At 55.7% G+C, this 27,105-nt stretch overlaps 1 protein-coding gene across 1 annotated transcript in view; it reads right to left on the bottom strand.

Annotated features, from left to right (window-relative positions):
• The window catches only part of Scube1 (signal peptide, CUB domain and EGF like domain containing 1), a 123,696-nt gene that overhangs the window by 40,960 nt on the left and 55,631 nt on the right, over positions 1-27,105 (bottom strand). Inside the window, exons 5-6 of the mRNA XM_026394316.2 lie at positions 13,911-14,036; positions 10,098-10,214 (exon numbers count right to left, since the gene is read on the bottom strand). Of these exons, the coding sequence (XP_026250101.1) occupies positions 10,098-10,214; positions 13,911-14,036 (243 nt within the window). The remainder of the gene's footprint in view (positions 1-10,097; positions 10,215-13,910; positions 14,037-27,105) is intronic.

Genomic DNA, 27,105 nt, shown 5'->3' with positions numbered 1-27,105 from the left:
CTGGCCCTGGGTCACTGACCTATCTGATGACCTGGAAGCCAGAACCGAACCCAGGTCTCACTCCAGAACCTGGGTGAGGAAAAACCAGAAAGAGGAGCAGCTGCTTGGAGTTTTGGTCCAATTACAGGTGTCCCTGCTCAGTCCTCAGAACCAAGATGTGGCCTGGGCAAGCAAATAAACTGTCAGCTTCCCTGGGTCAGCCCAAGTGGTCTTGCCTCAGGAAATTCTGAACTGTTGGCTTCCTGCCAACAGGTGACTGTCCACCCTGGCCTGCTGAATCTAGCTAGAGAGAAGCTGGGTGGTGGGGTGGGAAGGTGAAGCAGGCAGGGCTGGCGGCAGTGCCAAGAACAGGCTACCCTGCCCAGGCAGGTGGAAGGGTGGAAGAGACCTGGCCAGTTTCCTGTTTCTACACAGGGCTCCTCCTCAGATGGCAGGTGATGGGTTGTGGTGCTCCTTGGCACCTTCCGTCTATGGCTACAGTGGAAGGTACATACAGAGCCCACCTGAATGCTGCAGTGCTGGCGCCGGGACTTGAGCAGCCAACACACCAGGAATCGGGAATGGAGGTGGGATACTCAGGTGGCAGAGGGCATTGAAGACACTTAGACAAAAGTCTGAGAGGCCAAGGAACCCAGGAAGGAGGTTAATGCAGGGCTGGACACATTCAGGTTTAGGCCTAAGAAAGAAAGATGGCTCTAGCTACCATGTTATCACCAGTGGAGCTGGGAGACAGAACAGAGGCTGGGCAGTGAGAAGTGGGCCTGGATGTTGGGACACTAGAGGCCTGAAGCCCAGGACAGTGTGAAGGTCAAGTGTTCCCAGTCCCCCTTGGGATAGGTAGGTCAGAATCACCTGTATCTATGGGACTCGGCTCTACCATCAGCTGCTGTAAAGGTCGGCTAGGCAGCAGAGGCTCCCTTCCAACCAGGCTTGGTCTCCAAAAGCATTAAGACTCAGGTCCCAGAAATCCTATCCACATCACAGGGTAGCCTGGGGTAGATCACATCCCTTCATGCTTCAGTCCTCTCTGGGGCCACCCAGTGCCCTGACCACTCCTCTTTTCACTAATAAACCCTGCTGGGAACTTTGTCCACCCACTTAACCCCACAATAAGTGAGTCACTTTGACCTGCCTCCCTATCAGTCCCTGCCAAGGGCCCCAGGTGACCAGAGACAGTCACATTTGGGATTAGGCCAATGATGGGGCTCCTGAACAAGTGATCCTTTTGTGCTGGACGCATGGCCTGGAAAACTGGGTGCACTTGGATCTGAGCCTTCCCCTGCCAGGTGCATATGGGCACCCTCCTGTCCCTTCTCTCTGAGCCTGGCTGTGTAAGCAGCAGAGCTCACCCATCCTGGGAAGTCCTCCAGGGATCTTCACACCACAGAGACAACCGGCCCTGCTGTGCCCCTTCTGGGCAAGGCCTGTGCTGTTGCTGTACACTGAAGGGAGCATCTCTCTGGTGCAGACCTGGCATCTGCCCTTAGTTGGCAGGGGAGGGTGTGGAGATGGGGGAAAGGGAAGGCCACTGAGGATGGGGCAGCTTTTCCCAGGAGGAAGCATTGGAGATGGCACCCAATGAGGGGTGGGTAGCGTGAGCCACACAGCAGGAAGCTTCAGACAGTTAAGTGTGCAGGCAGGAGGGACAGGTAGGGGAGGGGGTCTAGGAGGTGAGTGGATGTGTGGGGTTGGGAAAAGGAAGCGCAGGTGAGTGGTCCCTCAGTGGAGAGGAGCTGGCAGGGAGCAGGCAGCTGGTAGAGAGAAGCAGGGGTGTGACTGTGTCCAGATCTCTCAGGGTAACTGTGCCCTTACATAGTAGAGTCTGGTCCCTTCCTCGCTTCTCCCTGCTCTTCTTGGAGCTCTTGATGAAGCAGCCCCTATGGTGCCCTGTCCTGCCTTCTAGGCCCTGCCTAGCCTCTCTCACCCCTGCTTCCTTTGAGCACATGCCTATGTGTGTGGCTCATGCCCACTTGATGGAGAGGAACCCCAGGGATCAGGGGCTGAGCTGGGCAGGAAGGGTTCCCCCCAGCAGAACTTGGGCCCCAGAGCAGTCACATGCCCTAAGGCCAGTTGCTTCTTCCTACACCAAAGGGCTTGGGTAGTGGTGACTGGACACACACAGATGGCCAGAGGGCTGGGAAAACAGGTCTGGGAAGGATGGGGAAGGCTCAAGGGGTGGCCCAGCCTTGACCTGTGTGGCCTACTCTCCTAAAAATGAGCTCCTGGTGGCCTCTCTTTCCCATGTTTGTGCCTAGCCCCACCTGTGCCAATAGCTGGCACTCAGTGAGTGCTGCCTAGGAGCCAGGCCTTGCTTTGGGCACTTCTTATTGTCAGCTCATTCCATTCTCATGCCAGCTCTAGGAAGTATGTGCTACATGCTCCCCATTTATAGATGAGGAAATAGGCTTAGAGGGAAGTTAAGAAATTTGCCCCGGAAAGCACAGCCTCCCTGGTGGGAAGAACAGGAACCTGGGCAGTCGGCTCCAAGGCCAAAGTGCTGTATGTGTGCTCTAGGCTCACACAAGTCTGCTGGTCAAGGGAATCAGGGGTTCTGGGGTTGGTCCCTGGTCTGTCCAGCAATGGGGAGGCTTAGTGAAGGGGGCCCTTGGGATGGACAGGTAAGGCTTTGGTGGTCCTTGTCCCTATAGAACCCAAGGCCCTGCAGACCAGGCACTGTCCACACTTGCTGTGACCTCTGTAACCATCACTGAGCACCACTCCAAGCCATTGCTGAGAAGAGGGAGGGAAGTGTGGGCCCCCACAGGCCAGGCAGAGGTGCAGGGCGCCAGGCAGAGGTGCAGGGCGCCAGGCAGTGCTAGCTCTGGGAGTAGAGGAGGGGAACTCCCACCCCGCTTTCTAGCCTCACTGTCCTTCTCATCTACAAAACACTTTAGCCCCAGCCCTCAGTGGGATCTGGGGAGTGCTTGAGGCTCCAAGCCAGGTCTGACAGTCACTTTGGATCACTGACCCGTCTATCAGGTGTGCTATTCTCACAGGCATCAGGAAATGGTAGGAAGGACTGGCTGTAGGCTCTGTTGTTGCTCCCTTCAGGAGGTGACAGTGGAGCCGGGATGGCTGTCAAGGCTACTGAACCTGCAGAACTGCGTCCCTCAGACCTACTCTGCTCCTGACCCGGGGCCCTGGAAGTCCATGAGCCCAGCTGTGGCCCAGGGTGCTGCTTACCGACTGTGTGGCCTCCCTTCTCAGGGTTCAGTTCTTCATCTGTACAGTGGGGACAGCTGCCTGGGAAGACTTGGGCCAACTGCAGGAGGAGGCAGTGGCACAGGTGAGGCTGGAGGGCTGGGCAGAGGGGTGGGCCAAAGACACACCTAGGCTGCTGAGAACGGAGGGCACCAACACAAGGGTGAGGGGTCCCCCGAAGCGGCAGGTTAGCCCACTTTGGCCAGCACATCCCATACGCTTGGGAATGGTTTTGGAGGAGGGACAGGCAAGGCCAGTAAAGAGGGCGTGGGCTCCATCTTAGTGGAGTTCTTCCCAGCCCAAGTTGAACCATCCGTCTTAGGCCAAATAAAGGCCCCTAAAATGTCCCTATTTGAAACCAGAGCCTGTGACCCCACATGGCAAAAAGAGCTTTGTAGATATGATTGAGTTAACGGCTTGGGACAGGAGAAAACCTGGATCATCTGGAGAGGACCCCCAGGATCACGAGGGTCCTTAACCATGACAGGGAGAGAGAGGAGAGGAAAGGAGGGAGAGGGCTGTGACAACATAGGAGGGTCAGTCTCAGGGCGGTTGGCTCTCAAGATGCAAGGGGCAGTGAGCTACCCAACACAGCATCCTCCAGAAATGGGAGAAGGCAAGATGAGGGACTGTTCCTAGGTTTCCAGAGGGAACCTGGACCTGCAGACACCTGACCTTGACCCAGGAGCTCTGTGTCAAATTTCTGACCTGCATCCTACGACAATGCTGCTGCTCTGAGATGGTGGCAGTGTGTTAATAGCAACCACCAGAAACACACACACACACACCCATCCTAAGCTTCTGGAAAGAACTTGATTCAAAGCTTGGGATTGACAGGCAGATGGAGCACCACCAGTCCTGCTTGGGGCTCTGTGCACCCTAGAGGGACAGGACACTGCTGGAGCACTCCCTCCCCCACTGGGGCCAGCACCCCACTGTGCCAGAGGCAGGGCTGGAGCCACTGACCTGGGGGCACAGGGCCCTCTGCTGTGTGGTCTCCACCAGAGACTGCCTCTTCTGCCCGGCACTACCAGAAGCTCTGAGCCCAGCAAAGCAGCAGGACCTGCTGCAGGCTTTAGTATCTTGTCACTTCTGGTCTCTAGACTTCGTACCTTTGTCAAAATGTCACAGCTTGGGCTTTGGTAAAGGAAAAGCAGGCAGGTTCCACGCAGAAGCACAGAGGCCCAACGATGGGAGAGTGCTGGGTTTAGCTGGTGTTTCACACCCTCTGCTGTTTGCTCCTCTCCAGTTCTGGGCCAGGCTAAGAGGCCAGACAGCTCATTAAATGACTTGCGTGTATCTATAGGAAATGACCTCTGCAAGTCGGGCCACAAAGCATTCTGGAAGAATTCTGAGTCAAACAGCTGGTCAGAGGGTCTAAATCTGAATCCTGCCCTTCATCTGGGAGCCCACAGGGAAGAGCTAGGGGCCTCTGATGGCTCATTGTCCAGAGGGAGCATGTGGCCATGGACACTCATGGAGAGAGGTTTCACCTGGGCCGGCAGGACAAGTCTGCTCCAGCTATGTGGTCACCATGGAGCATGGCAAGATGCATAGGTACCCCAGAGGTGGGCAGGAGCTCCCAGCACCTGCTCACTCCAGAGGGAAGCAGCCCTTTCCCTTTGTCTTTTCCTACCTGCTCTGCAGATAAACCCATCCACACAAAAGACAGGGGGCCTCTCAGACAGAAGATACCTGTGAGGCCTCTTGGCCCTGGTGTACTGCCATGCAGGTGCCCTGCTCTGGAGGAGCATGGACAGGACCTCACCAGGTCCTGCTCACAGGAGACCAACCACTCAGGTCCTGGTGTCTCACAGGCACTCACTAGTTCTGGGTGGCGGGTGGGGAGCTGGCAGTGCAGTGGTGACGGGCACAGACCGTAGAGCCAGGTGGCCCAGGGTCTAACTTGGTCATGGATCTCCTGGGGTATCGACTTCTTCATTTGCTGATGGGTACCTCCCCCTCTGCCTGTCCTACTCTCTCCCGGCCCTAGCCCCACAAACCCAAGGATCTCCCAGGATAAGGTGCTGGTGCTTCTTCAGAGATCAAAAACTCTAGTAGCATTAATAAGCGAGTCTCACCCAATTCCGATTCCCTTCACTGTCTAGACACTCTCCTTGCAGGACCTGGCTCTGAACCTGATACCCAGGTATGTGCTGACTGGCATAAGGCAGAATGTGGGGGGTATTCACCTCTCCTATTCTCCATACCTTGTCTCTATTAATACAGCCTGGGAACAGCAACACCTCCCTGGGGTCTAACAGTTAGGGCCTAAAGTCCAACAAGATCTTACATCTTTACCTCAGAGGCTGCTTTCAAAGACAGGGCTTTTGAGTTGGAGGTTCAACTGTGCTTTAGATTTTGGGCCCCAAGACTGACCTTTTCTCTGAGAGTGTGAGTTAGGACACTGGCCCATCCACCCATGGCAAGAGCTGTAGGGACACCAGAGGAGAGAGAGGCCTCTTCTGAGAGTCAGGACAGGCTTTTGGGGGGGTGAATGGCAGGTTTCAATGATGGGAGAGGTGGGAATGTGGGGAAGGTTGACTCCACTGTGGTCCTCACCCTGATCCTGGCCCACACCCTTTGATTTGCTCCCCTTCTCTGCCTACCAAGCCCAAAGAGAGGTGGCTGGGTTCCTCGCCTCCCTGGCCCCTCAGGATCTGGCTGGGGTGGCTGTCCATGGCTTCTAATCACAGAAGGCAAGTGCAGAGGCCCTGTCCCATCACCCTGCCCACCACCCCTGCAGCACCAGCTCAGCTTGGCCTCTTCTGCCATCTAGCTCCTTCCTGGGAAGAGTGGTGTGTGTGTGTGTGTGTGTGGGGGGGGTGGCAGGAGGTGTGGGGGGGGTAGGGAGGGGGAGGGCTTTAGAGGCTTTCTGTGGGGCTCAGGCCTCAACAGGAGTACCTGTAGCACTTAGGAAGTGGGGTGAAAGTCTGGGTCCTGAGTCCTGAGTCCTGAGTGTGGCCTCACAACACTGATCCCTGGGGCTGCTGGCACCCACCTCTGTCACCATTCTAGGGGTCCAACATGCTGACTCTCACCTCCTGGAGGCTGTGGTCATGACTGCCTGGACAAGCCTCCAAGGCCACACCCATGCCCAAGAGATGGTCCCTCCAGAGACTCTGTGGAGGACGGCTTCCAGCCTGGGCCTGTCCTATCAGTCCATATGCCCAGGATGAGTGCTCAGACCTCTTTGGTCTTGGAGCGTGCATCTGAGGAGGAGGGTGACACCTGCCCTCCCAGTGCAGGTGTTTGGTGCTCACTGAGCACAGCCTGCAGGCCTCCAGCCTTCTGGCCAGCACAGGGCTATGTCCCTCCTGTGTCCCAGACCTCCCTCCTATTTCCTCTTGAGATGCCTGGGCCCCTTGGAGGTTCATATAAGGAACACAAAACTAGGTGACCTTTCAGGGACCCTCAGCTCTGACCTCCAGCAATCCCAACACTGAGAGGACCCATGGCCTCTGGGCTGTGTTGGGTAGTGTGCGACCTTGGACAAGCCTGGGGACCCCAGGAACCTGTTTCTTCCTCTGAGAAATGGGGACTACATCCTTAAGTCCATGGCTCCCAGGGCTGGTGTCAGCCATCAGAGCATCACCAGAAAGGCTGTACCCCCAGAGTCTGCAGCTGTACCCAGGAGGCCCCAGGCAATGGCTGAAGCCCTCAGACTGGCGACCCCGACTGCCGAAGCAGCTGCTGGGTCCAGGCGTGAGTGGCGGCGGGTGCCGCTTTCTGTCCTGCATCCCGTGCTCGGTCCAAGGGCGGCCATTCTTTCCTCTTCCTTCTTTTTTTCCTCACACTAGCCAGCAGGCCTCCCAGGGCACCCTGAGAACTAGGTGACTCCCCTGAGGACGAGAGGACTGGATGGTGACTTCCCTCCCAGGAGAGGAGCTGGAGAAGGCCTGGGCTGCGGGCCCCTCCCCACCAAGGCCTCCTTGGCTTCTGAGTCCCGTGCGCTGTGCCAGCCGGGCTTATGCACACGTGGGGGTCTACACTCGGGAGGAGGCTTACGGCAAACATCTCCCGACATGCTCAGCCCATTAGACATGGCGCTGGGTTCTGTGCTACGAACACACAAACAAAGAAACAAGTGCGTTTGATGGAAGGTAAAAACTTTAAAAAGGAAAAAAATGAGTTCCCATCTGCAGCGGAGCCCCCCACACTCACACACAACACATGTGACTGTGCACACAGGGGCACACACCATTCCACGCAGGGGTCCACCCACACACACATGCGCACATACACACACGCTCACCCTCACGCACCAGCGCACTCACCCCACATGCACATATACACGCTCACCTGCACGAGCACACACAAGGGCAAGCATGACAAAGGAAGTGGAAGAAAAGTGTTACCCATGAGTAGCCGCCGTTTCACCCGCTTGTCCACATCAGCTACTGACGTGGCATTGAACTGAGAGCGCTCAATTGCAGCCTCATCCTTCTCTAAAACACAAGTAAGGGACAAACACGGAGCCAGAGGTTAATGAGAGCCCACGTCCTGCGGCCCAAGACAGCCAGCCTCTCAGCATGGCGCACACGAAGCCAACACAGCATGCGGCCAGCGCACTGTCCTTGCCAAGGGGCCCATCCCAGGACCTCCAGGGTAGGTGTGCTCAGGCAGAGCAGAGAGGCAGCAAGGGTGGGGCGTGCAGAAGAGGGTGTGACTGTGACACGACCCAGGACAGATGGACACAGTCCCATGTGCAACAACATAGGAGAGGCGGCTGAGGCCAGAGCAGGAGGGTGCTCTGCAGAGGCCACAGTGCAGACACCAGCACCGCAGTGCTCACGGAGACAAGTGGTTACAGACCCCCATAGCTCAGGCTGGAGAGGCAGGCACAGGACAAGGCACAGGACAAAGGGACAGGGCCGCGAGGTCCGGTGATGGATGTGCCTGGGACAGCAGATGCCCTGTCACAAGGACATGAAAGTGTCACTCATGCAAAATTAAGACCAAAACATATGGAGAAACACAAGCGCACACACAGAACAGTGGGTCCTGCCGAGCAGACGCAGGACCCCGGGGTTGCTTTGGGCAGCGCTGGTTGCCTGCTTGTCTAGAGGATGAGGGCTGGGCATTCAAGGCTCAGCAGGAGGCTGCAGGAGGGGGCAGCTGTTGTAGGAGTGGGAGAAGGAACAGCCTGGGGCAGCCGGGCAGCCTCCGGGTGCAAAGCTGTGCAGGAGGCTTCTTGTAGGGGTAGAGGTTAGCTGGTTCCCTTGCTCAGTCTGGAATGTGTGAAGACACTGTCCCCAGGGGGAGCTGGTGACATGAGCAAAGACAGAGGTTTCTCATCCTGGAAGGAAGGAAGCCATTGTGGCAAAGCTGAGTCAGAAATGTCTAATGTCGGGAGGGAGGCGAGGACCTGGAAAGTTACTTCAGAAAGAGATCCAAGCAGGGACCGCCACGTGCAGCAGGCGTTAGAACATTTTTAAAAAATGAGTCGGAATGAATCAGGAGGACACAGACAAGAGGGGTTAGACGGGCTGGGAGTGCATCTGGTCGGGCAGCTGTTTGCGCTGGTCCAGTGGCCTGTGGCCCCACTGGATGCACAAACCCCAGGAGACCAGGAGCAGACAAGACAGGAGGGAGGCAGCAGCCCAGGAGAGCCTGGGGGACAGTGAGGGAGAAAGGCCAGAGGACAGGAGTTCTAGACGGGATCAGGCTGCAATAGAGACACTGGTCTGAGACCCGGTTTGGCTTTTAATTTTTTTTGTTTTTTGATTGTTTGGTTGGTTTGGTTTTGGCTTTTGGCTCTGAAAATAATTAACAAACGTCAGTTGTCAGACAAGACAGGCAATCAGGGACCATCACCAGAGAAGCAGGAGGGATGAGATAAAATGAAATAACAACGGCTGTCTGAGAGGAGAGACCACACAGAGGGAGAACCACTGCAGGCAGCAGCACCCATGACCACAGCCCTGGGCTGGGAGGTGACAGCCTGGTGTCCTTGCCCGGCCAGCACCCAGCTCTCCAAGACACGAGGGAGCAGCCACAGGGGACAGAGTGCTACAGCAACCCCAGGCCTTGTGTGCTTATCTTGCTAAACAACCCCCCTTTCTGTCACTCGAAAATCCCTCCAGAAACACTTCCCAGAGACCGCAATCAGAGACAGGGCCTTTTAAAAACAATAACAACCATGGTCACTGACTCGTGCTAGTGCGCCAGCGCTGCAGACAGAGAGGAGGGAGAACTCTGGGCGCAGCTCTGAAATGCCTCTTCTTCTCAGTTAAAAAAAATCTGCTGTTACTTTTGAGTAGGAGGAAAAACTGCTAGTGATCATGGCATGAAACAATCACAAATATTCAAGCTTCCCCTTGGAAATATGGGCCTGGAGGAAGCAAGTGGCCGAGACTCAGATCAGGACTCCTGTGGCAGTGAGGTGATGGGTGGGGTGTCACTGAGGAGGGACTTCAGGTGGGGAGGAAGTACTGCGAGAGCCCCGTCAGCTTGGAATGAGAAGCAGTTCAAAGCAGCCATACCCCAGGCCCCACAAGGATGCACACCATCCACCCGCCACCAGCTGTGTTCTGAGGACACCTCTGGGCTTTCCAGACTGCTCTGGGCACTCGTGGAACTAATGGTGGCCACGAGACTAAACAGATCTGGACACGGGTTTTCCATCTCAGGGAAACCCTGGTGCCGAGGTGCCGATGAAGCCCTCTTGAGGAACACACGCTCCTCCTCCCCGCAGACCACCTGCCCTGTACCAGGTGTTGCTGGGGATTTGGACCCAGGGGTCTATGGGACCTAGGGTAAGCGTCCACAAAAGCTGACACTTGGGGACCCCTGCTTTCTCTTGCTTCCCTCGGCTTCCTTCTGGGAGATGGGGACTGTAGGCGGCCTTACCCTGCGGGCAGGTGGAGCGAGGCGGGTATGCGGTGTCAACTTACCGATGCACGTCCGACCGTCTGAGTGGAGGGCGTACTTCTGGTGGCAGCCACACATGGGGCCTGTGTCCGTGTCCTCGCAGCTATGCTGGCAGCCTCCGTTTCCATAGTTACAGGTTACTAGTTAGGCCCAAAGTGTACACACGCGTGTATAAACAGAACAACAGAAGGGTTAGTCTGTGGGCGTTGGTGTTGCTTCTGGGGTGGGGGAGGAACGCGAGGGCCCGAACTGGGCTTGCCGGGCTCACAGGCAGCAGATGTGCTTCCCTGCCCTGTGCCCTCCAGGGTCTCACACCCAACGTTGTCCCTAGAATTGAATGGGTGTGGACTCTGGCCCTCTCGGCTGGGAACAGAGGTGCACAGCTGCTGTGCCGGATGGTGGTGGTTGGAGAGTGGGGTGGCTGCTGTCCCATCCTCTCCGACTACTTCAATGGGGCAAATGTCTGTGGACACTAGGACATTCTCCAAAGCTGAGGGCAGAGGTGGTAGCTGTGATTTGAGGTGACACTCATTTCCTTAGTTCTTGCAGAGTTGTCTGTCTTCTGCATGTTTTGGAGCATGTAGAGGGATGTTCTCAAGGATGTCACCTGCTCTGGGTCCCTGGCCAGTCAGCTGGAGCTCTTCCCCCTCATAGCCTTCCAACCCCTGGGCCTAGGAATGTCTAGACAGGTAGATCTTGGCAGTTATTGCCACCTGAGGTGTGATGCTGAAAGTGACCTAAACAGAGTCAAAAGCTGGCAATGCCTGTGACCCAGGGGACCTGATGTCCGTCAGCCAGCTGGCTCGCGTACAAGGGGCTGAACAAAATAGAGCCAGCCTGGGCTAGGAGAAATGGCCAATTCAAGTTTATTTAAAAGAAACCACATTATGAGTTTCCAGGGTGAGAGAGAGTGCTAGAGGAGAACAAGGGGAGTCAAGATCTCTGTGGGGCCCTCCTGGCCCTGCCCTGCCCCACAGGGAGCCGGTGTGGAAATGTGTGTTCTTTGGGTGCACACATACCAAGTTGATACAGTGTGTCTCCCAGACAGACGCTAACGTACTCGGCAAACCATCTTGAAGACCAAATACACTAGATCTCAGACCAACTATGGGCACAACAGCCCCCAATCCCAAACTGAGTTTGAATTAATCACATTCTGTTAGGAAGGCCCATTAGCATGGCTGCTGACAGAGGGAAGTCACTGGTGGTAGCTCCCTGAGGAGGGACCCAAACCTTTCAGAATGGACTTCTTCAGTTACACTTCACTGGTGCTTCTCCATTCCTGGAGACTACCCTGGAGCACCTGGGCACTCGTGTCCTGAGAGGTGGTGATCCTCAGCCTTCAGTGCATGCAGTCTCCACAGTAGGTAAGGATATAAAAAGAATGGCTTCCCAGCATCTCAGACACTGTCCTTAGCAAACAGAAGCTCGAATGGGCAGCTTCCTCTTGACCTAACTTGCAGCATGAAGTTTCAAGGAGCTTGAAAAGCTTCAGGAACCTAACAGGGCTCAGAGCACAAGCACCTGATCCTTCTCTGCAGGAGGGTATCTCCTCATCCCAGGGTGAGCCGCCTCCTGCAGGCCCCGCATCCTAGCTCTGAAACAGTGTGTCTCTGACCAGGAGGAGACCCGAGGAGCCAAGGGCTCAGGGCTGCCAGATTACATAGATCCTGGCAGACCTGGGCTGGACAGTATATGCCTTCATGGAACTGAAAAGAGGCCGTTTCAGCATGGGTCTGGGTAGAGATAAAGAGAAGGCAGCAAGAACAGTGTTGATGGTCCTTCCCAAGCTCTGGGCTCCCAGAGATGGGTTGTACCCCCAAATGGCTCCTGTTCCCTTGTTCCCTCTACGTAGGCATCTGAGCATCTCAAGACCCCCAAGGACCAGACCTTCAGCTTGTACATGGAAGTACAGGTCTGGGAATACAAGGAGCGGAAGGAGAAAATGGCTGTCTCTGGAGGGATAAGAGTTTGGTGCAGAGGCCTGCAGCAGCCTCCCATCCTGGCTCCTGGGTCCAGAGAGGCTGCTAAGTCAGGTCCCAACCCCATCCTAACTTGAGAACCAGAATTTCCTGAACTGAAAGTGACTTCAAAGGGTTAGGGCATAGGTCTCAGCTAAATAGCCCTGCCTCATGAACCACAGAGGAACCCAAGCCTGGAATGGCTAGGCAGTCCATTCCCAGGAGGCCGCAGGACCGTCACACACTTGTTGACCCTCCATCCCCTGCCTTGTCCCTGACTTTTCCAACCAAGTCGGCCTTTCAAGAGATGCTCTCCGAGCACACTATGCCCTTGGGGCTCTTGTCCCAGATGGATTACTGAATTAGATACCAGCCAGTCCCAGTCCTTCCTGGCTCAAGGTCCAGCGCTGAGGGAAGTTCAGCCTGTCCTCTGACTGAAGCGTACTTGGCTGAAGGCTGCCTGCATTCTGTTCGGGTCCTTTCTCATGAGCAAATTCAGATTACTCAAGGAGGAGGACTGAGGAGGCCAGAGGTAGCATTTTCTGTTCTGCAAGTGGCCAGGTGGCAGGTGGTTTCTCTGCAGTTAAAGGAGAGGGACCTTGGCTGGACTCCTGAGGTTGCCCCATTTGTCCTGACTTGGTGACACAGTCATGCTTTTTTTTTTTTTTTTGCTGTCCCATGGCAAAGAACCAGAAGCAGAGAGGAAGGATGGGCCTCCTCTGGGGCTACACCTGGGCAGAAGGAAGTCCCTTCCTTTGGGGCACACATGGTGGTACCCTGGTGCTGAAGCACAAGCTCCTGGAGATGGGGACAGTGTCTGACACATGTGGATCCCCAGGGCTTTGGCCACTGTTTGAGTTGATCCTGAACTGGGAGAGGTGTGGCGAGACATACACCAGTGAGCTGGTGACAAGAAGTCACAATGACAAAGGATGGTGGACCAGCATGGATGAGTGTCTTCTGTACAGAATGAGGAGAGGAAGAAAGGCCACTTCCTTCACACCAGCAGGCAGCCTCAGGCCCCCACTCCAAAGTCCCGGCAAGGAGCGCTTTCTCTGAGGGTTGGAATCAGACTCTTCCATCCTATTTTTCTGCATCAGAAAGCAAGCATGTTGAAGCCTGTGGCTCTGGCTGAGATGGAAGTGCTTACCATAGCCTTCCTTGGCTCTTGGCAGACCCAGGGCAAATGTGGTGCCAACCTGGGCATCCCTGTTCCCAGTGGGCAGAGTCTGTATCCTGCTGTCTCCTAGTAACCGTTGTGAAGCTCTGAAGGGCAGCCGAGTGCATTCAGCCCCCGTCCCACTTGGCTTCCTGGCCCCACTCCTGATGGGGAGCTGAGTGGCCATGCTAAGAACTGGGTGACACTTGAATGTTTCAGGCCAACTCCCCAGCCGTTCTTGTGGTACCTGTGGCCTCCCAGGGTCTTACCACTTGTAGTCAGCCACTGTGAGTGCTGATCTCTGAGCCTGGAAGTCACGTCAGCACAGTCTGGAATGGGACCCCAGGACATTCCTCTGCTTCTTCACACTTTCCCATTCCTGAGGGCTTGCCAGGCCCTTCCAGAAACCTGGGCATCTAGATCTTAGTACCACAGTCCCTCCTTCCCACTGCAGAGTTCAGCTCAGGGACTTCACAAGTCCAGGCCAGCTCCTGGGGCTGTGCTGGTAGTGTCACAGCAGGTAGGGAAAACCCAAACCCAGGGTTCACAGCCCACCTCTCCAGCCCACCAAGGGCCCTTCAGCAGAGCTGCCCTTCTTTCCACCCCATGGAGCTCATAGTCCTCCCTGGCCAACAGCCAGCAGATTGGACAGACCCTCTACAAAGAAATGGCGGGAGACGCATGGGGTATCTGACCCATTGCCTCCATCTACCTACGTGTGCAGTCCTTCTGGTTTTGGGCAAGGTCAAAGCCGGGCCTGCAGTCACAGGCCACCCCACCTTTGGGCGTCTCCCGGCAGATGTGGGCACAACCGTGGTCTTTGTTCATGCAGTTCATACCCTCTGGGAAGAGACACAGACAAGAGAGGGGTTGGGGACCAGGGAGAGAGAGGGAGAGAAACAATGTCATGATTAAATGATAGTCTCTGGACTGCTATTGCACGCCATGTATGCTGGTGTGTACATACATGTGTAAGTGCAAGTGTACGTGTGCGCGCGCACACACACACACACACACACACACAGGTGTGGACTGGTAATCCACATGGAGACACAAAGGATGGTCCTAGTGGCCAAGGACACTGTGCCCAGGTCTGGTGCTTTGTGAGCTGCACTGTAAATGAAAACTGGGGACTAACTTGGCAAAGCTCCTGCCCTAAGCCACATTTTGGGTTAGGTCTTTGGAACTGCTTTCAGGTCAGGGCCATTTGGTCTGTCCCCCACAGTCCCAGAAACTTCCCTCCCTCCATCTCCCCTCCCTGTTTGCCTGGAGTAGTTCAGACCTCCTTCCATTGACCCAAGTTGATGTTTATCTTCCTGGTGATTTGTGAGGAGCTTCCAGAATTTATGAGGTCAGGGGTCAAGTGAGAGCCTGTGGGTCACAAGTCCATCAAGAGGCCAAAGGCAGATGAAAGGGAAGAGCTGCAGCCTGCACCTCAGCTCTGTGACCTGACTCCATCTCCACCTGCAAGAAGCTGTGGAGGAGTGAAGCCGGCTTTGGAGAGAGGCGGGAATCCTTGGTGGGTGAACACACAGGTGGCCTCTCCTTCCCAGAGCACACACTGGACTCTTGTTTTAGGAGAGGGCCAGCTCCATCTTGACCCTGCACACCATAAACACAGGCATGCAGCAATGCAACATGTAAAAACACAAACCCCTTGGCAGTTATACTACAGCTTAAAATAACCTAGGGCTGGGGTGTGGCTGAGTGGTAGAGTGCCCGTCCAGTGCACACAGGCCCTGGAGTCAATCTGCAACACCCCCAAAAGTCTAATGTTAAACTCAAAACCCCCAAAATGGAAAAGAGTGAAGCCTGCACTTTGCCCAGTGCCCAAACTCCTGGTGTCATCTGCTTCTTTACTTTTGGCCATTCTTCGCCTTGCCTTCTCAACTTCTTCCTGTCCAACTGTTGCATGATGCAGAGTCTACCCACCAGCCAATGATTAAAGATGCACAGCACCTGACTGCTGCTGTGCCTCACAGGAGGCTCCAAGTTCAGGTGGAAAGACCAGCTCTCTCCTTTCTCAACTCCCACTGGCTCTGATGCATGACTATCACGGAGGTGTGTTGATGGAGGCTTAACACCCGGGGTAAAAGGGTGGAGGGCTGAGCTGCAGTCTTTGCAAAGTTCTGTGATGCAAACCCTCCCCTTGGCTGATTTCAAGCTATGGGGGTGTGGTGGTATCCACAGGAACCACTGGAGTAGGGACGCCATGTACACGGTTGGCTTTGAAGCTGGCATTAGCCAGTGCTAGCACATCGCTTTCTTAGAAAGGCCCTGCAGAGACAGGCAGATGTGGGTGTGAACCTGGCTTCCCTACCAGCTGTTGCCCTTGGGGATACCTGCTTCACTTCTCTGAGCCTCATGATCTCTGAGCTGGCACGACTGTCCTGGAGTAGGTGAGAGATGAAATGGGGTCACAGATGGGCAGATGCCAGGCCTGCTGAAGGTGTTCACTAACAGGCCAGACATCCTTACAGGGGCCTGACTTCTGAAAGCTGCTGCTCCCCCTGCAGATCTGGAGAAAGGGATTCCCTGCTAGGTCCTGGAGAGGCCAGTCACCCCGCTTCAGAGGTGGCTTTCAGGAGAGGGTCTTTCTTGGACGTTTAGACACGTTCAGTCTCTCAGCAGGTCTTCTGGGAGACTCCAGCCTCTGAGAAGTTTTGGCCAGTAAGTGGTGGCCACCAAGCAGTCTCCATGACCATCATTAATGGGCAATGTCAACGGTGGGCTCAGAGCCTAGGGTTACCCCTCCTTCCTTGCTCACAAGGCTCCTGTGGCTCCCTTGTTCCACCCACACTGCAGCCCTGCCCCCTGCACATACTCCCCAAGTTCCCAATCCCACACACCTGGTACCATCCTTGAGAAGTGTCCCATCCCCCCAGCTTCTCCTTTCTCCTGGGAAACTCCCTCTCCTGCCTTCCACAAAAAAAATCCTAGGCGCATCTCAAACCCCACCAATTCAGCAAACTTCCTGATCCCTGAGTTTAGTCTTGTCAATTCCCCCTGTCAATTTCCTAGCGCTGCCCCGTGTGCCTACACTGAAGCAGATCTGTGCTGCTTCTTGAGCGGGAGGAGTCTGAGGCCCCTGTTTCGCTCAGGCTTGGACATGATGAAGAAAGGGAGATTGAATTTCCACTTCCAGTCAAAGGACAGCAATTTACGAGAAGCCCTGCTGATCACACCCGCTGTAAAACTCATCCCTGGAGAACTGCTGCATCCAAGAACCCTGGACTAAAGAGCATGAGCTTTAGAACTCCCTCCATCTCCCCTCCACAACTTGCTATCTAATCATCTTTCCTTTTGAGCACGTGGATTTTAATAATGAGCCAAGAGATGCCATAGTTGCTGGCAAAGGGTAACCTGGGGGCATAATGCAGCATTACGGTAGCAACCCAAGGTCAGCATGTGGAGCTGCAGAGCTGGGGAGGGGGAGTCTGGTTTCAAAGGTCCTGGCTGGGTTTTCTCTGGCAACTGTAGGGAAGAGGGCTGGCCTCCACCCTTTGCCTGGGGGCCCCTCACCAGATTCCAGATAGCCATTGAGCACTCTGTCTTCTGCCCCAGGTCCTGAAGCCCGCTCTGCTCTCCAGCCCAGGGTCAGCTGGGGCTGGCTTTCGGTCCTCTTTACATTCCTAACAATGACAGAGGAGACCAAAGAGCCCAGGTGTACGAGTCCACATGTTATATTACCCATGTCTACCACACAGAAAAGAATTTAAATAATGTACTTTTATCAAAAACTATATTTTTCAAAACAAGAGCAGGGCAGGCCTGAGAGGAGCAGCCTTGCAGCCCTGTGGAGCTGGGCTCCTTGCTGCATGGTGGGGCAGAGGAGGCCTGAGGGCTTCCGGGGCATTCCCCTGAAAGAAGTGGTGTCCAGCATCACCACCACATTTTAAAGCAACCCTTGCCACCACTCCAAAGATGGCCACAACTGCCCAGCCTGGGGGCAACTTGCAGCCACCTCTGCTTGTCACTTTGGCTTCTGGGTGGCTGTGCTACCTCACTTCCACTGGGAGCAGCACTGGCTCCTAAGGCCAAAGAAGACCCACCTGCATGGGCAGAAGCACAGGAGGTTGGCCTGCACAGCGTCCTCTTCTCTGGGGTCGGCCTGGACACTGCCTCTGCCCTGCTGAGGCTGCCTTCTTCCCAGAGCAGCTCAGGACCAGGCCTCATGGCTCCGAGCTCTTCCCCCTGATGGGGTGGCTCGGCACCCCACCCCACCCCACCTCTGTGCGTCTCTCCAGCTGGGCATCTTAGGTGGGGGCGACCCGTTGCTGGGGTTGGCGCCAGCACCATGCTGTGCACTGCCCACTCCAGGTCAGTGCCTACCAAGCCAACGCACAAACAGCCATGGAGAGCAGCCAGCTCCAGGTCCTCAGATGCCCAGCCATGCTCACCACCATCAAAGACTCTGACTGGACTGCTACCTTCTCTGCATCTGTTTTGTCAGCCATGAAATGGGGCTGAGGAGTCTACCCCGGAGTGTTGCTGCAGAGGAAACTGAAGAGCGTGAAAGAGCACCTCCTCCAGAAAGCACGCCGTGGACACAGCCTCTGCCTCTGCCCCTGCCTCTGCCTGTGGCCTGTGCTGAAGGGTCAGCTGCCTATGTTGCTCTCCCCTGCCAGCCATGGGTAACCTACAGGGAGACCTGAGCTTTATTCTGTATCACAAGTTCCCAGCACTGGGCCTGGTACAGGGTGGGGGCTCAGCAAAGAGTGGCTGGGAAAGAGAGAGAAGAGTGGAAAAGGAGAGAGGAGGAAGAAGAGGAAAAGAGGAATAAAGGCTGTCCTACCTAGGAGCAGATCAACCCACTGTCTACTATAATAGGGGGCAAGGTAAGAATTTTAAAAGTACTATTGGGGCATTCTGGCTCTGTGTTCTAGAAACACATTCAGGTATTTCAGATGCCTGATGGAGAAAATTCATGGCACACATTAAAAGTTCTGAGGAAGTCGTGCACTCACTGTGGAACAGTCTTGTTTCCCTTATTTGACATGGTATCCTGGACTTGAAGAGACCCCAGGACTAAAAGGGTCTTAAGGTGACCCACTCCAGCTTCTCACTTTATAGACAAGGCAGTGGGGCACAGGACTGGGGTGGCACACAGGCCTCCCTCCAAGCCTCCAGGCAGAGCTGTAGCACGTCCTCTCATCTCCTCTGTCAGGGCTGTGCTGACCTGAGGTGGGAGCCAAGAGCAGGGAGGTAGCTTGTCCTCTCCTGTAGCAGATGGCTCCCATGAGAGGCCCATGGCCAAGTGGGTGTGTGAAGATGAACCCCAGGGCATGAGAGGTGCTTGGGACCAGACACTTCTGTTCCAGGAGAGTGGTCCTTAGCTCCAGCTGGGAAGCGCTCACCTCTTCTGCAGTTGCAACCCTGCCCGACTCCTCTGGGCAGCAGGCCTGCTCCAGTCTGCTATGGCAGCAGACACCTCACTGTGCCAGCCTGCATGTTCCTCTAATGCAGACCTAGCCCACTCCCAGCCCCAGCCCAGGCCAAGCACAGAGCAGCTTTCTGCAAGAGTGAGTTCTGTCCTCTGCAACTCCTTGCTTATGCCATGACTGTTCTTGGGAACCAAACTATAAGATCCACTCTCTTTCTCCCTTGATCTGGACATGGAGGAACCAGGAGCACCAAGCTCAACAGAGGCTCTGTTTGTTTCCCCTCCCTGAGGGGAGTCCAGATAGAACTCCAGAGCTATTTCCAGAAGCCCTGGTCTTCAGAGGCCTGGTGCCTGCCAGTCCAGGCTGCCCACCACACCAAATTTAATCTGACACAACCCATCCAAATCCAATTAGGTGCTGCAAACTCTGGCTGAGTGTCTCCCTGGTGCCTGGGCTGGGCTGGGCGCAGTGAGGAGACGATGCTTTGTCAATGCATCACCAGTACACGTGGACTCTGCCAAGTGTCTACAGCCTTGGGCAGTTTCCTTCATGTCTGAGCCTGGTTTCCATCTGTGTAAAACCAGACAGTTGCAGGACCTGTGTCACAGGTACGCTGCATGACATGTGTGGCCCTCAGTCCTGGGTGAGGGGAGTAGCAGGCTGAGGGTGCACATAAAGCTGCCATGGGACTTCTCCTGGGCAGGAAGGAGCCACAAAAGGTTGTTCATAGGCCAGTGATGAGTTGTGGCAGGAGCAGCTCTGGGTGCTGCTTGGGAGGTGCTGTGCTCCCCGCTGAATAATGAAACATGGAGGGGGGATCAGCGTGGGGAAAGGATTTACTTAGCCACGACTGAGTCAGAAGCACCCAATGTCTCCCTTCAATGGCCCTTCCCCACATCGTCGCCTGTCCTGAACCTTCTGATGGGCTCGCAGCCCTTCCCCAGGAAGACCTATTTTCCCTAAAGGCCTGCCATCAATTTTGGACACTGGCCCAGGGTGCACATGGAAAGAGACAGAAAACTCTGCGTGCCTGAAACCAGTGCATACGTCACACCTCTGCAGTGGGCGTGAGGCATGCTGTCTGCTTGTACTTAGGAGCCCCCTGCTCGGATAACAAAGCTGGAACGCGTGTCTCCTGAGGGTTGTTGCTATGGCAACTTCATCAATAACATCACTTTCTGTGTTCATGTTCAAACACATAGGAAAAGGGCAAGCTGGGAAGGGAGAGCAGAGAGAAGAAGCAAAACAAAACCAAAAATCCACCCAATGGCCTTGCTCTGCCCCGCATTCCCAGACGTGTGAGGAAGGGATTTTCCTCCCCTTTACATTATCAATAGAAAATGATGGTGCCAAGAAACAGGCCGGAGCTTTGCGATGCAGGAAGAGGCTGCTGCCTTTCCCAGCTCAGTCCAAGCCATGCAGGGAAAAGCAAGCTTCCAGAGAGTTTGAAGAAAAGGCCCTGTGAAGATGGGGCCCAGGAGCAGCTAGGGGACTGGACTGTGGGAGAGGAAAACAAGCACTGCTGTGGCTACAGCTGCCTGGGTGCAGAGCCTCACTCCATACCCTGCCACAGACTGCCTGGCTAGTCTCCCAAGATGAGCCCAGAGGTGGGAGTGGCATGGGGTTATGCAGTGCACCAGATGGGAATATGGAGGCACAGGGGCTGGGTCTCAGGGACAGACTTGCAAGACAGAATGGCAGCAGCTCTGTTCTGCAGAACAGGCCCACAAGAAATGTGGTGATAGGTTGATGACAACCAGAATAGCCATTTATTGAGACCTACTGCACACTGAGTACTTAATGAATAACCTTGAGGCCATAGGACCACTTATCAAAGACACCATTACCTCCACTTGACAAGTGAGCAGAGTAGGACAAAGAAAGAAATCAGTCACTTGCTCAAGGAGCATGGTAAGGGAGGTGTGGGCTATAAACCCACCCTTGACTCAGAACCTGCCCTTCCAGTGGGCTTCCAGGAGACAGACAGGCAGCCCTGGGAACTTTCCCCCCAGTTCCATGTAAGGACTACAACGGCCCAGCTGTCTCCTGCCCAAGGCCATTCCCACACTCCATCTCTCCAAGACCATCTCTAGTGCCAGCTTCTGCAATGCGCCTGGATTCTGACCCTGCCTCAGCCCAGCCAGGGAACGATGCCACCAGGCTCCTTAGAGCCACAGAGAGCTACATGAGGCCAGAGCTCGCCCTTTTGTCCCACACACGGCTCTGAGTGAAGACAGAGACCTCCACGGCACCACCCTGCCAGGTTAGCAGCTTTGCCCATGTTAGAGGTGCTTCAGAGAGTAGGACATGGTAGAACTGGAATAGGAGCTTGGGTCTGACTGCCTGGAAGGTCAGCCTGCCTCCAGCTGCACAGGGAGCTTTCTAGAGCATAAATACGACTATGTCCACCCACAGCAAAAAAACCACACACACACACACACACACACACACACACACACACACACGCCTCTGCCGAGGACCAACAGGACCAGGCACTCCGTCCTCTGACTCCTGCCAGCTACCCTCTAGCTTGTCTGCATGTCCCACCCAAGCCCTAGGTACCAGAGCCCTGTTCGGCCTCCCTCCCTCCTCACCAAGTTTCCTTGTGAATGTGCTTTCCTCTGCGAGGTCACACTCCCTCTCCCTTCTTTGGTAATATCTGATGTGTTATCTGAGATCCTGTTTGGGGTCACCTCTTCCAGGCAGCTCTCTTTATTCCCATCTGCTCCCCAAGTCCCTTGGTGGTATTAGGAGCTGTGCTTGACCCTCCCCCAACAGTTCTCTGCCCTCCCTCCTCGATCACAGAGCCTGCCACACTAATTATAACTGGCTAGTTACACACTGTCCCCACTTTGAGGTGGCAGGGCCTGAGTTGCTCATGTCGGAGGGAATACACATGGAACATTTGTTGAATGCAAATGCTTTGAGGACATGGGTACAGCCACTCTGGGCTTTGGACTCTCATCAGAAGAGAGGCTGGCACTCAGGCAAAAGTAGTGCCTTGGTCTCCAGGCCCCGGCTGGTCCTGGATGCAGGGAACCTGCAGCCCCCCTGCCAGTTGCAGGTTAACATCTGGAGTGTGTATCCAGAGCCTTTTGTTATGTGGCCTGGGCTTCAGCAGAAACCAGGGCTCTACCTCCCATCCTGAACCCTAACTTACTTCCTCTGGGAAAAACTCAGGCCTGGAGGGGCACCAGCAGCCGTGTACCTCAGATGAGACCCCCAGCTAACAATGAGCCCAAGATAGCACCACCTGGGAATGAGTGACAGCTGACCATGGGCTTCACCTGCCCAGATCTCCTCAGTGGAGCTGGCTCTCAGCAAACCTCCCCACCTGAACACATCTCCACAGCTGGTTGCCAGGGACCATCCGCAGTCCCACCTGATGGTGCGGATGCTGTCTTGGAGAGGTAAAGGCACTTGTCTCCCAATTTGTGGGTGGAGAGGGACTCCAACCCCTGGCAGCCATACCAACACTCAAGTGCTCACATCTTTTCCCACCAGCCCTGGTGCCCACCTGTCAGTCCTTAGGGATTCTGCTCCTCCCGTCCTCCTCCCCACTATCCCACCTACTTTGGTTGATACACCATTTTGAACAAAGGGGAAAGTTTCTCCCCTGGGGCACCTGGGACCCTAGGTCCCAGCTGGGTGTGTCACCCAGCACTGCCCACTCTTCTTCTTCCCTTCCCCACCAACCCTGCTGTCCTTATCCCCCAGTCCCTCCTGTGGGTCTCATAGCCCCATCAGGCCCCAGGAAGCTGCCTGGCTAGACCCCCCCACCACCACCATATTCTGCCCAGAGAGCTGCCCCCGTGTTCACCTGCTCACTTGCACCTGTGCCTTCCATCCCACAGGGGTCAGGGGGGCCTTCTTTGTTTCAGCCCCAAGATCCCACTTAGGTGCACCTGCCCCTTGTCCATGCCTCTCACCCTGCCCTGCTCCACCCTGCTCCACAGCACCACAGGGGCAGCCATGGCAGGTGCTGACCAAACTCCTGCGGGCTGCATGGCTGATGCCCCAGTGAAGGGCCTGGGCAGCTTAAAAGCTGCCATTCTGCTTCATGTTCACTAGCAAGCCACTGGCTTGGAAGAAGCCTTGGAGAGTATCTTGATGGAGCCGCTCCTCTTCTACCAGGGCTGTCCTGGGTCACAGAGCACCTTAGCATTCTGCCTGTCACACCAGGGGTGGCTCCCAAAGCTCTGCTGCTCCACCTGAGACAGCAGAACCAAGGGCGCCGACCCACAGGTTCATTTTCAGCTTGGGACCAAGTTCAGTGCCACGGTTGCCCCCCAGGGGGACAGGCACTGTAGCCACAGGTGGCTGGCCAGACAGAACGGAGCCTGCGCTGGCCCCTGGAGTGCCAGATGAGAGTGGAGGGCTGGCCCTGCTTTCTGGGAAGTAGCAGTAGTCGCCAATCTCTGGCCTTTGGTGGCCACACCCGCCCCCTGGGACCTTGACCAGTCCTGAGGACTGGACAGTAGTCTGCACAGACTTATGGATGGGCATTTGCAGAGCTGCCTGGGGCCTTGTGGGCGTGGGTAGCACTGAGGTGGGCTTTGTGAACTCAGCACTGGCTTATGTCCCCATTCTGGCCCTCTGAGGTGTGAGGTCTCAGAACTTGCCATTTCTTATCTGTGAAGCGGGGAGACGAAGGCCTCTTGTAGGGCTAAAGGCAGGCACGAGGGACTGCGCCCTGCTCCGCTTCCTGACAGCCCTCTCAGATGCAGGGGTTGCTCCAGGAAGGCTGGCCTCTCCCAGGACTAACGTCCTTCCCCTGCTCCTCCTGAAGTTTCCCAGGCTAGTCACTAGGTGTCACCACAGTCAAGTCCAAGCCTCCCAGGATAGGACCTCAGAGAAAGCCTGGCTGAGACACTGGGCTCCTGCAGCCTCAGGCCAGGTGGCGGGAGCTGTCCTTCCCTCCTTCGGGTTGCCAGATTTAGCAAATAACAATCCAGCATGCCCAGTTAGACCTGGATTTCACATAAACAATAAATACTTTCTGATAAGTATGCTCCCATTGTTGCATGGGTGATACTGAAAAAATCGGGTTTATTCGAAGCCCTAGTTTAAATAGGCACTGAGTATTTGACACATCAATCCTACCCCTCCTTCCATGGACACTCTAAAGGATGTTATGGGGAATAGGCTGCCCAGTGCCACACTTAGGCCTTGACCAGGAAACAAATCTGTTTCTCCTTTCTAATAAGTGACCAGAAGGACAAAACCCAGGCATGGGGTCCCTATGGCAGCACCCCATCAGGGTTCCCATGGTGGCCCTTGGAGACCCAAGAGCAGCAGGGCTGCACTACTAGGAGATTTTCTCAGGGTGTGAGCAGCTCCCTAGAGCTACAGCAGTGACTATCCACTACTGTGCCCCCAGGAGTTGGAGAGAGCACCCTGCTGCACCGTGGAGCAGGGCTGGGCTGTCTGCCGCCCCACCGACTGTGCCTGCCCCCTCAGCACCACAGGGGCAGCTGTTGTTCCCCAGAACCTTGAGGATTAAAGAGCTCCAAGGGTTTGGGGCACAGTAGACAGATACTTCATCTACATGGAGGACCTTGCTCTTTTTTCAAGAGCATGGGTCAGTGCTCCACGGGGAAGGAACAACTACCTTCAGGTACTGAGGCCAATCTTCAATAACCTGTCACTTCACTCAGTCAACCAGTGTGTGGATACACATGGTGATGTGCCTGGGGACATGAGCCAGGGTCTGGGCAGGGAAGGAAAGGGGTTCTCTTCAAGGAGTCAGCTCACACAGTGGAAGGCTGGGCAGGGGAGGTTGAGGAGTCCTTGAACTTCTGACATGAACTTGGACTGCCCTGCTAGAGGGGCCTGGGGAGGAGAAAGAAGCCTGGCAGGCCGAGGGGGACCAGGCAAGAAAACAGTAGTGGCATCCCACCAAGACCTGGGCAGCCTGAGCCCCACCGCTTAGCATTGGGACAAAAGAGCATTCTGTAAAACTGATGCCACCCACGGCAGGTGTCATCCTCCACATGACATAAACCGAGTTCTCTTCTCTTCTACTTGACGGGTTTTCTCTGCACACAGCCCCATATCTGAATTGAGAAATGCGAGACAACTTGGACAATGTCCCTGCCCCTCTCAGGAGGTAGCAGGCCAGCCCTCCAGCAGAGGACGGAGCCATCTGAACCACAGGAGTCCGAGTCAGGAGGAAGATGCGCTGCCTGAATCAGAGCCAGCTGCGCAGAGCAGGTGAAACTGAGCTGGGCACTGGAGTAAGAGCTTTTCAAGAAGAGAGGGGATGGGAGATGGCATTCAAGTCCAGAGCCAGCATGCCCAGGTTCACCATGGGCGATGGTATGTGTGCGTGAAGGGAGGGTGGCAGGCAGGAGGAGTGGCTGGCAGTCCTCAGAAGGCAGCAAAGGTGGGGTGCAGCAGGGTGGGGCAGACCTGAGCTGGGCTCTGGAGACAGCACCTCATTATGGTGTGTGGGGGAGGGGACAGGCAGAGGCAGGGAGGCCAGCTGGTACTCATGGGTGCTTAAAGAAAAAAGGTGGAGTGAGGGGGTGAGAAGGTGCTGGGCTTGAGAGGCAATGTGTGGTCATGAAGGGAGGGCAGCAGGAAAGGGCAGGGGCCAAGGGTAGGTCCAGTGTTGGGACCCCTCCTCACTGAGGCTGGGGGATGGGAAGATAATGCTTTAGGTTTGAGTAAGTGGGACAGCAGACCCTGTCCAGGCTGCTCCCAGGTCAGGGTGGGAGCCAGGGGAGACTAAAGAAGCCAGGGAGGGGCAGGAGGGGGAGGAGGCCCAGGAGGGGCTGGGCAGGGACTGAAAAGGAACAGGAGAAAACAGGGTGGGACATACATACAGAAGGAGCCTTGGGAGAGGATCAAGTGGCCACCAACTGGAGATAGGAGTCTGCCGAGCTGGCCCTGGCTGGGGATGAGGCCCTGGGGGTGGTTCAGGGGCAGGGAGGGGCTGCTGGGCAGATGTCCTGTCAGATCAGCCTGAGACTTCATGGCTGGCAAAAAGGCCCACAGAGGCTGGAGAGGGATCAGACCCCAAACGATCCCAGATGACCATGCTGGCTCCCCCACAGCCAAGCAGGCCTCTGCCCAGAGGTTTTGACATCCAAAGCCCTGGATCTGCACAACTCCTCACACCATGGGCCATGACCACAAAGTCCAGGGGGACGCTGGGCCCAGGCTGCAACGTGTGAGGATGGGCTCCAGCTTGGAGCCAAGAGGCCCAGGGCAAGTCCCAGCTCTGCCACCAGCGTGCTGGTGATGGCGGATAGGCTACTGTTACCTTCTCCTAGAACAGGCATGTGGGCCAACTTTTGGCCCAGGAAAGGCCCTTTGGGTTCTGATGTCAGCTCTATGACACCCTTTCTTCGCCTCTCCTGACTGCCCACTCCCTACCAGGATCCATGCTGGACAGCAGGGTGCAGGGGTCATTATGTGCAGAGCCAGAGTGGGCAGTGCAGGGAGGCTGAGGTGGGGTCAGAAAGGGGTGACAAGGCAGGGACCCACTGGCTCTGCCTGGGGAAGCAGGAGGCATGCAGAGAGAAGGGGTGCAACGGCCAGGTGGGCAGGATGTTCCAGACAGAGGCAGCAGTGGGAGCGGAGACAGGTGGCAGAGCAGCAAGGGCTCTGTTGGCAACACAAGAGGGCTGCAGAGGTCTGAGCCAGGGCCCTGTGGGGAGTTGTGGGAGGTCCAGCGGGGCATAATGTGGTCAGGGGCTGGGTGGAGCACTGGCCCCAGCTGCCCTCAGAGGGTTTGACAGGGCAGGGAGACCTGGTGTTGGCTGCTGTGCCCATTTGGCCAGAGGCTGGCAGTCCAGGCCCCCAGAGGGGGATGGTGTGGGGAGGTGGGGTCTCCCTGTGTCCCTGGGGTCCAGGCTACAGAGCAACCTCTGCTCCTGTCTTCCAGCCACTGTGCAAACACCGAGCAGATAGAGTGGAGTCAAATTCTGCCTCTTCTGCTCCTTACTCTTTGTGGGCAAAATTCTTCACAACTCAGCCTCTGTCTTCTCACCTACAGACTGTACTCAGGTACAATGACTTGTACCAAGGTCTAGGCAAAGTGCTGGGCCCATGGTTGTGCTCGGTTGCGGTGCTTAGGATGATGTGTGATGCCCATAACAGCTGGGCCCGGTTCTGCCCACCTGGGGTGGCCGCCACCCTGGGGGATATGGTGCTGGATATGTCTCATTCTAACCCGCACCACCATTCTGTAATGGAAGATACTCAGGTCAGTCCCATTTTACAGATAAGAAACCAAGGCCCTAGGACTTGCGGCTGAGACGACATCCAGGGCCAGGCCAGCTCTTACCCTGTGCCCTCAGCTATGGCTCGCCTTCCCACCACACCATCCACTCCTCAAGACCTAAGGTTCTACAGCTTGGGGGAAATTTCTGCCTCTAATGTTGAGAAGTCAGCACTGAGGGTGCCCCTGGCGCCGGCTCGAGGCCAGGCTAGAAGTGCGTGAAGCTGCCTTACCAGCCAAGGGAGTTGTTTATGGGGTGGGAGGCTCGTAAAAAATAATGGGCTGGATTTATTGTCCCCG

This window comes from Urocitellus parryii, chromosome 5 (genome assembly GCF_045843805.1).
Source record: "Urocitellus parryii isolate mUroPar1 chromosome 5, mUroPar1.hap1, whole genome shotgun sequence".
Classification (NCBI taxonomy): Eukaryota; Metazoa; Chordata; class Mammalia; order Rodentia; family Sciuridae; genus Urocitellus; species Urocitellus parryii.
This window is presented reverse-complemented; position numbering and strand designations above follow the sequence as displayed.